This window comes from Pezoporus flaviventris, unplaced genomic scaffold, assembly GCF_033815535.1.
Source record: "Pezoporus flaviventris isolate CSIRO_AGI_PZ_B2104156 unplaced genomic scaffold, CSIRO_AGI_Pfla_v1 ptg000017l, whole genome shotgun sequence".
NCBI classification, from domain to species: Eukaryota; Metazoa; Chordata; class Aves; order Psittaciformes; family Psittacidae; genus Pezoporus; species Pezoporus flaviventris.
The window spans coordinates 1,284,437-1,293,575 of NW_026892565.1; the positions used below are offsets into that span (position 1 = coordinate 1,284,437).

At 42.1% G+C, this 9,139-nt stretch overlaps 1 protein-coding gene across 2 annotated transcripts; it reads left to right on the forward strand.

The window, feature by feature from the left end:
• The first annotated feature begins 1,143 nt into the window (after nucleotides 1-1,143).
• Nucleotides 1,144-6,939, forward strand: TSHB (thyroid stimulating hormone subunit beta). 2 transcript variants are annotated; one of them, XM_061454966.1, is made up of 3 exons: nucleotides 1,144-1,839; nucleotides 5,768-5,930; nucleotides 6,627-6,939. In XM_061454966.1, exons 2-3 carry the CDS (start codon nucleotides 5,769-5,771, stop codon nucleotides 6,867-6,869), a joined length of 405 nt encoding a protein of 134 aa, XP_061310950.1. In that variant the 5' UTR covers nucleotides 1,144-1,839; nucleotide 5,768; the 3' UTR covers nucleotides 6,870-6,939. The 2 variants fall into 2 exon arrangements, with proteins under 2 accessions (XP_061310950.1, XP_061310951.1); XM_061454967.1 differs by lacking the exon at nucleotides 1,144-1,839 and having other exon boundaries at nucleotides 1,889-5,930.
• Nucleotides 6,940-9,139: the final 2,200 nt, after the last annotated feature.

The window sequence follows — 9,139 nt, forward strand, 5'->3', positions numbered from 1 at the left end:
GGAGAAAAGTCTTTCCACTTGAACAGATATGAATTCAAGTCTGAACTGCCCACATCTAGACTACAACAGGAGTAATCAGGACCTTGTCATTTTCCAGTACTGTCATGGCTGCATTATGAATCTGTGGTGCATCCTGATACCATGAGTGTGATGTATAAATCATCTGCAAAACTACAGAAATCTTGGTAGTATCAGAATAGGAATCCTACAGGAAATATAATCAGCTAGGAAGGATGTCAATCATATTTGCTTCATATGATGCCTGTTCCTGTGCACAGATTATATATAGTAAATGAAACTGAAAATATAAGCAACTTTGTTAGGCATTAATCCAGTCTGCATAGGAAAAGCAAATGGAAATTAGTTAAGTGTTTGTGAATCCTTCAGGAAAGTAAGAAAAGATCCTTAGAAAATGGACACATGTAGTATCAAGTCTGCACAGCAGATCTTCATCAGGGATTCATTGTTGTGCTCTTGGGTGGGTCCAGTCATTTGAACACTGCAGAAGGCTTCTCAGGTGTTTGGGGTTTTAAATGTTCTCAGTATAGTGATTGTGTATCTTAGAATAAAAGAAATGTCCAGCACTTTCCAAAGAACTGAAACCAAATACAAAGTGTTCTATCATCTGAGCCAAACAGCAAAAAGGATTATGTATTTTCAGACCACAAATGGAGATTGTTGGCATATGATACATGACAAAGGGAATTGCTGCCTTAATCTGTGGTGGATAGGAAATGCTGCATCTAATCCTAGGAACAAAAGGGAATAGCAGTCATCTGTGGATCTGGAAATTGAAGAGCTGAGAGCTGTGTTTCCAGCTATTACAGAGGCTTGCTTTGGAAATTCAGCAGCTGCACTCTGTTTAAATGCAAAACCTGGCAAACCCACTTGTTTCTATGACAGCATATTAGGATCTTATTTCCTTTTATCAGTGGAGGTTTGCAACAGGATGGGGTTGGAAGTAATTCCTCTACCAGAATACTAATCTGTTTAGAAATCTGATGGGCTTTGTCTGGTTTTCATCAGCATAGCTTCTAATTCCCTGCTGTTTGCAAGCATGGACATGGTTTCATTTTAATATCTACAGCACTGCATTCAGTGGAAACAGGAGTTAGTGTGTTAACCTGCTTGTAAGATCAGAAGTTTCCTTGTGCTAACAGGGGAAGAGTGAGTAGGAATAATGTGATACCTCCTGCTCATTGTTCCTACTTTTATCTCAGGCATTGGTCAATGACAAAGAATCCTACTAAGTTACTTGTATGCATAATCTCGTGATATGCACTGAATCTCTAGCCTGTTAGAGAGATTCCTGGGTAATGAACCCATGAATTTCACTATTACTGAATTCTGTTTACAGAGATCACTTGAAACACTTCTAATGGAACATCAGCATCCTGTCTTTCACTTAATGAAAAAGTAAAGTAACTGATGTCAGTGAATGGATTGCTTTAGTTAACAGAAAGGTTAAAGATAAATAATTAACAGTGTAACTGGCTGTTCCAGAACAGGGCTACAAAGCTGGTGGCTGTAAAACCACATTAAAAACATCTATCACTGAACAGTCTGCAGGTCAGTGGTGGGGCAACCAAAGAAAAGGATCTGTATGCATCAGACTTGTAACTCTGGATTTTAGGAAACTGGATGAAAGAAGCCTCAGGCACTCACAGATTGCCACACTGGACTTTGTTATCCTGCCACAGTGTTTTGTCTTGCTGCTCCCAGGAGGTAGTGGGATCTCACCCCCATCAAGTGTTCAGAGGGGTCAGTAATGAACGAGCTCTATGGTCATGTCCAGCAGGACAGTCAAGGAAAAGCTTTCCTACCAGCTTAACAGTTTGTGTAAGTTACTGAAGAAACGTGTATGTATGTTATGACTAGTGATAGTGCCTCTCTGACAGATGGGTGGGCTAAAATGATGCCAGCAAAGAAGAGGTAGTAGCCAAGAAGTTCTGTGGCCATTATTGTTGTGAAGCTAACCTGAGTGTGAGGAGCAGCAGCAGTTACATCAGCCTCAGGGTCCATTCAGACTAGTTTATTATGCTTCCATATAGATGAATTTCCATTCTCAATACTCAGAGATTTCTGTAATGCACTGCAGGGCATTCAAAGGCTGGGTTGCAGCAAATAAATTCACTGCTGAAATTACACTACCTGCTCCAGTGATTAATAATTCCTGACATTCAGAGCACACCACCCTAAGAGCTCTAAATCTTCATGACAGTGGGGCTCTGGACAGATGGAACTAAGGCCATTGCATCTATGTAATTGCCTTAACAACCAATTTGTAATCACCTCAAAGAATAAATCAGGTTTGTGTGGCATGACCTATTTTATGTAACACCATCTTGACTGGCATTATGTTCTCATCTGTTAATTCTTTATTGCTCAAATCCTGTATCAACTTTCTGTTATTTTACCTGATTTATCAGGGATAGATGTCAGGCTTCCTTGTGGAGAGTTACCTGGGTCAGCATTCTCTCTTTAAATATTGCCATAATATTAGCACTTAATGTTTTGAAATTTCCTCAGTGGTGCAAACTTCTTGAAATCAGCATTAGCCACTTAATGGGGTTCATTTAAAAATATTTATTCTTTATACAATTTATTTAGTATATTTTGTTGCAAACGTGGATGTTGGTTGTTCAGTCACTCCGTTTTCAAATGCACATGTTCTTACTGAAGACTTTGCACTTCCTCTGCACCAACAGCTTGTCTTTGTCTAGCAATGGCCCTGGATGTGCCTGTTGGCCTGACAGAAGTTGGTTTCCTAATCTCCAGCATCCCATGCAAGTTTTCTGCATCTTCTCACGTCTAACAGTGGTTGTTGTTTGTTTTCCTTTTTTTCATTGCTAGTTTTTAGTGTTGCATTCCCTTTTTCATCTTCACTGTGACAGACTTTCAAGCATTGTTATACTTTCTTTGCTATTGCTGTTTGCAGACATTTCCGTAAACCTTGTTAAAGCAAATCCTTTTTTCTCCTAATCTGAACCTCCCCAGTTACACCCAATTGTCTCAAATCAGAGGAATTAGCACTTTGAAGCAGCAAAAGATTTACATATGCCTTCATACTGTGATCTGACCTCTGCCTAGATTCTGAAGGGATATGTGGAAGACATGTTAAACCTGGATGTAGGGTCTTCCTGTCGTGACCAGTGTCTCCAAATGCCTAAAGCACTGCTTGTAAACCACTGTGGAATTTTTAGAGAAGAATCAGCTGCACCTACCTCAGCTGTGCTGCAAGGGCTGCACACTTTGTTCCTGCTTTAAGAATGCCAGTTTTTATTCTTATTTGGGGCAGTTTTTGTCCTCTCCAGGATTATGTTTTGTGAATTATTTCCTTTTCCTTTCAGGATTCCTTTAAAATACTCTTTAAGATTTCCAAGAATGAACATTCTTTTCTCTGATTAAAGTTTTAAACAACCAAACCCATATGTATTTATGTCATGTATACATGTATATGTAATGTGTATATATGTATACCTGTTATCTACACAAGTGTATGTATGTGTATACTCATATAACCTGCATGTTTAACTGCATTTTAAATATGTCAGAAAACATAGAGTTAAATAATGTATGGGAGTTGTAGCAAAATAAGTGTTACACTTGCATTGCAAAGTGTGGATGGACAGATGTTACTGAGAGTACAATTAATACTCTGCTCATGTTCTTAAGCCACAAAGAGTTACATTTAATTCCTAAGAAGTTATATGGTAGAAATTAACCCAGAAGTAGAAACTCCATGAAAACAGAAAGCATTTGGCTTGTCTTAATGGAACAAGAACTCTGTCATGTTATCCAAAAAAGGAGAGTTATTCCAGGACCCAAAGTCGTGTGCAGCAGTCCAAAACCTCAGGAAAAGGAGCCAATGTTATTCAGGAATTAGCTAAACACCAATAGGGACCATGTTTACCAGCTCAAACTCAACTCTATCATATTGCTTATGGCTACATAAATCAGGAATGTGGTTGACCTGCATTAAGATATGTATCAGTTCCAGGTCCAAGTGGCAGGTAGTTGATTTACGGAAGGGAGATGTTAGCAGAGCTGCAGTGAATAAGCACAGGAAGAAGGCTGCTCAGACTGATGAAGCAGCATAGGTCAGTGGCTTTGTCAAACTTCTCTTACTTTTCTTTCTCTCAGGTTTTCCACACACAAAATCCTAAAAATAAGTGCTTTCCCCCATGTGTGGACATCTCAGTTTCACTACTGTTAGTGAAGTATTTTGCTTCTCATTGTGCTACACAAGTGGTTTCTTCAAAGCTTCTCCCCCATCAATTGCTATTCCAGAGCAAATCGCTTTGTTACCTACCATTTGCTCCATATATTAGAGGCCAGATAATTTCTCTGTGTGTTTTGTTTCATTAGATAAGTGAGGCTGCACCAAACCCACCCCACTGAGTACAAATGCTCTGAGATTTGTTACTCTGTGTGTAGTGCTGCTCTGGCAGTGGTACCTGCCTGGTAACCAGTGCACACGGTGAGCCACACTTCCTTAAATTTCCACAAAACACAGGTGTAGAATTAGTCCTGTGTAATTCAGGATGACTCCATTTCCATGCCACCCTTCCTGTCGTGATGTTGCTGTCCTATGTAGCGATTAAATTCATCAAACATAACTTATTTTAAGCAGTGGCCAGTTTAAAAGCCTGATGAGAGAATGACTGTTAAAATAATTAGATTTCCATCTCCAGTTTCCAGGTTAGGATATTACGGAGACATTTGTTCCTATCACATTTGCTTTGTGGTTCAGTATGAATTTTCAATAGATGACTTTGCGATAAGAAAGCAGCAATTCAGATGCAGTTATATAAACAGTAAGATCAGCCTGGAATTAGCCTGGGGAGTATAAAGCACACACGGATCTGGTGCTGGGTCACTGCTTCTCCCAGCTCAAGGCAGAATCAGGTTCCTGTATTAGGGAAGAATTCAGCTGACAAGAGGTTGGTCTTTCCAGACTTGCAGCTACAGGGTAAACCAGACTGTGGAACGAATGGCTTTTGCAATGGGAAACTGGTAGCTGGAAGAGACTAGAGGGTGATGTCCATGTGTTTGTTCACACTGTCATTTAAAGGCTGTAATTTGGAGGATGTAGGGTAGACCCTGGAGTTGTGTTGGAGCTAAGCAAAGCTTTGTTGTCGGGATCCCCCCACAGGTATGAGGAGTGAGGTCAGCACAACAGCGGGGATATGTTGAATTGAACTCTTTGCTGATGTTCTTTATTGTAATTTGCTTGAATCTATTATTTAACTCTTGGCAGTGTTCCCATCTCTTCATGCCTCTGAGCCAACTGGGAGGTGCACAATGCCTGCTATGCACAGCTGCTTCTTTTCTCTCTTGCACATTTTATAAGATGCTTTCTTTAGAAAATTATTTTTAACCCACAAGGTTATTTTGGTATCTCTGGTTAATCCTGGAGCTCATGTTCTCTCACATGGCACATTTTAAAATCCTTTAGCTCCTGTTATTTTCTGTATCGGCATTTTATCACTCGTGAGTGAAGTTTCATGTAATATGCTTTAGTGGGGGAGGGAAGTGAGTTTATTGTATGTCAGTGATGGCCTGTTTATCCTTTTTTGGCCAATGGTTAGTACTGTTTCCATTAAAGGTCTGAGATGGGAAAGATGTCAGGCTGCAGCTAAAAAAGTGGAGATTACTTCTAGTCTACGACTGTCATAACTGTTCTTGTCAATTCTGAGAGGAGGGCTGGAAGGTACATCTAATTCTACTGACACTTTGCTTTGTTTGTCTGTTTCCCCCCATCCAGCATGAGTCCCTTCTTCGTGATGTCTCTCCTCTTTGGCCTGACTGTTTGTCAAACAGCATCACTTTGTGCTCCTTCAGAGTATATAATCCATGTGGAGAAAAGGGAATGTGCCTACTGCCTGGCCATCAACACCACCATCTGTGCCGGATTCTGCATGACTCGGGTACAAGGGTTACTCTCATTTAGGCAGTTGTTTCTGTAACAGCCATCACTGCAGAACAAGTGATGTTCACTGGGAAATTGGTGTAAATGATACAAATCTAATACTGTTTGTCACAGGCAGAAAAATCACACTGTCATGCTGGTTTGGAGTTAGCTTGTTGTGAAGGTATGGGGGAGAAATGTTAAGTTTCTGGAGCTAGGGAGCTCCTAACATCAGCAGCACAGCAGAGAACTGGCTGCTGTTGCCACTACAGAGCCTCTGTACTCAGTTTGGGGGGTCAGGGTTGAACAGGTGAGAAGTAGACCATATTTAGTAACTTATTTAATGTAAATTCCTTGGGTAACTTCTACTCCCATTACTGCTATGACAGCTTGCTTGGAGAGTATCTCACAAGTAGACATGCCAAAAACTGTGTGGGAGCTTCACTGTTCAGTGTAGCGTTTGATGTTGCACCTTGGTTAGCAGGTAGCCACTAAGCTTACAAAGCACTGTCAGCACTGAGCCAAGCAGATAGATATGTTCACCTTGCTTGTGTGATTTGAAGTGCTGAGGTAGTGAGCCCCAATCATGCACAGATTCAAAACTGCAGATCCAAACTGCAGCATGCTGAAAGCGTTCACGCTAGTCTAAGTGTAAAAAGGTCTCTGACACTCGTAGATGCTTCAGTGAAACAATGCATTTCTTTTTTCTTTACAGGACAGCAATGGCAAGAAGCTGCTACTCAAAAGCGCTCTGTCCCAGAACGTTTGCACATATAAAGAGATGCTGTATAAAACAGCACTGATTCCAGGCTGTCCTCATCACACCATCCCTTATTACTCCTACCCTGTGGCTGTGAGCTGCAAGTGTGGTAAATGTAACACTGACTATAGTGACTGTGTTAATGAGAAGGTTAGGACAAACTACTGCACTAAACCACAGAAGCTCTGTAACATGTAAGTCTCCAACAGAATGTAGTCAGAATGTACCTCTGCTTACAACTAAACGTAAATAAAAGTGTATTTCATAATGGGTTTGCAAATGGGTGTGCACAAGTGTTTATTCTGATGTTGATCACTAGTTACTTCAGTTAACCGCGTCTCCTGTGACATGTGCAAAAGCAGAGTCATGGGACTCCAGGTTTGTACTTAGAATCCACCTGTAACTTACTTTGGGTAAGAAGGAGAAACGATTATGTGTATGAATAAGTGTTTAATAAGTGAGCAAGTTAATTAATAAGTGAATAAGAACATACTAAGTGTATCTGTAAGTGTTTGCTCATAAATGCCAGGTATTTTTGAAGAGATGCTCTGAGGCAGAGGCAGATGACGTATTTCAGAGATTAAAAAAGGCAATGCATATTCTTAGTACTGAACTTTTAAATTAGATTTTGACATATATTTATAGCCTTCATAGTAGCAAAGGTATTTTTCCATCTATGTAATTCAGGTTTCATCTATGTAATTCAGGTTTTCTGAGGGCCCCAGTGTAGCCAACTTTGATGAAGCACATACAGTTGGTTATGCACACTACAGCTCTTTTCCTCTGCTGCTGGCCTGATGTATTTTTCAGACATCCTGTTGTCTCTGTGCTGGGGCAGCAAGCCTCAAGCCTCTTTTCTATTGAAGCACATATTGTTTGAAAAACTTGCTGCACTAAAGCTTCAGCTCTTGCTGCTCTGTTCTCCAGAAGGGCAGTGAAATACCAGGGAACTTAAAGTGAAACTCAGCCAAAACCTTTTTCCCCACACAAGTCAGCAGGGCTCTTGGGAGTGTTAAAGTGAGCTGAGCCCCAGGCCTGTTCTGGCCCTGCACAGGGGAGCAGTACAGACCAGGATGAAGAAAGAACCATAAACTAACAAATGTTTCCTTGTCATTGAGGTTACCCCCACCCCAAGTGCAATTTCATTCACCCATGCAATCCCTTACAAAGAGCAAAAGTTACTAACCTGCACCTCACAGATGCTGGGTACCAGCTCTCTGACCATACTTGTCACATGTAACCTTATTCCTGTGTCCAGGAGCAAAATCTAAATGGTAATTTTCAGCCTCCTGATATATTCACTCTCCAGCTCTAATTCTCCACAGTATGGCACTGGTTACAACCTGTTTGTGCCACTATCATGCATTAAACAGGTTAATTAATCCCTGCTCCATTCAATCAATCAGTCCAGAAACATACCAGTCCAGAAAAATATTTTCTGACCAACAAGAGGAAGTTTTAACCTGATAACCAAAGTTTACTCAGATGAAATGCAAAGCATATGATGACAGACAATAAACTGTCAATCTATCTGTGGCAAACTGTGTGCAGTGCTAACCAGGAATCACAGAGTCACAGACTGCCTTGAGTTGAAAGGACCTTAAAGCTCATCCAGTTCCACCCCCCTGCCATGGGCAGGGACACCTTCACCAGAACAGGTTGCTCCAAACCCCGTCCAGCCTGGCCTTGAACACTGCCAGGGATGGGGCAGCTGCAGCTTCTCTGGGCTTCTTTTACGCTTAAGAAAAATCCAAAGTAAGGCATTTGGGTTTTGTTCCTGCACCTATTTAAATACACACCTACATGCCCCCGAGGTTACTTTGTTCCCTTGGCCTTTCAGTGGTCTTTGTGTTCAACGCTATGACCCTCAGACCCAGTGATAACAATCCATTGAGGTGATGATGCCTTATGACCAAGGTGTTTTATCGTACATTTATCGTAAGTTGCTGTTTCACATAAACCAGCAGCAGTCCTGCAGACAATCCCAGTGTCCTTCCCTCTTGTCAACAGCTGAATTCTAGCGAGGAAGCCGCAGAGAAGCATAGGAGCACTTGGTCAGTCACAGAACCCACACAGAGGCAAATTTGTCCTTTAAACATCCCTGGCCTCCTCTTCGCTGCTGTTACTGTCACATTAAACATTAGGCCTCTCTTCCCCGGCACAGGCTTCACACGTGGGTCCTTCTCTCTGTCCAGTGTCTTTGCTGCTCAGCACTTAGAGCTGAGCACTTGGGCTTCGTGTGACCACCAGCACCCATGCTGAGGAGCTCGGGCACGCTGGAGCTTGGGGCGGGCGCAGCACGGCATCCATGGTGCCCGCAGCCTGGCAGAAGTGCTCAGGCACTGACGGTGCCCACGCTGGGGCCCGTGCGGGGAGCCACGGTCCCGAACGCGTCAGCGCGCCTGGAACCGGGCCCTGAGAACGCAACCGCGGAGCCTTCGCTCCGCCCGGAACGGCTGCAGGCAGCT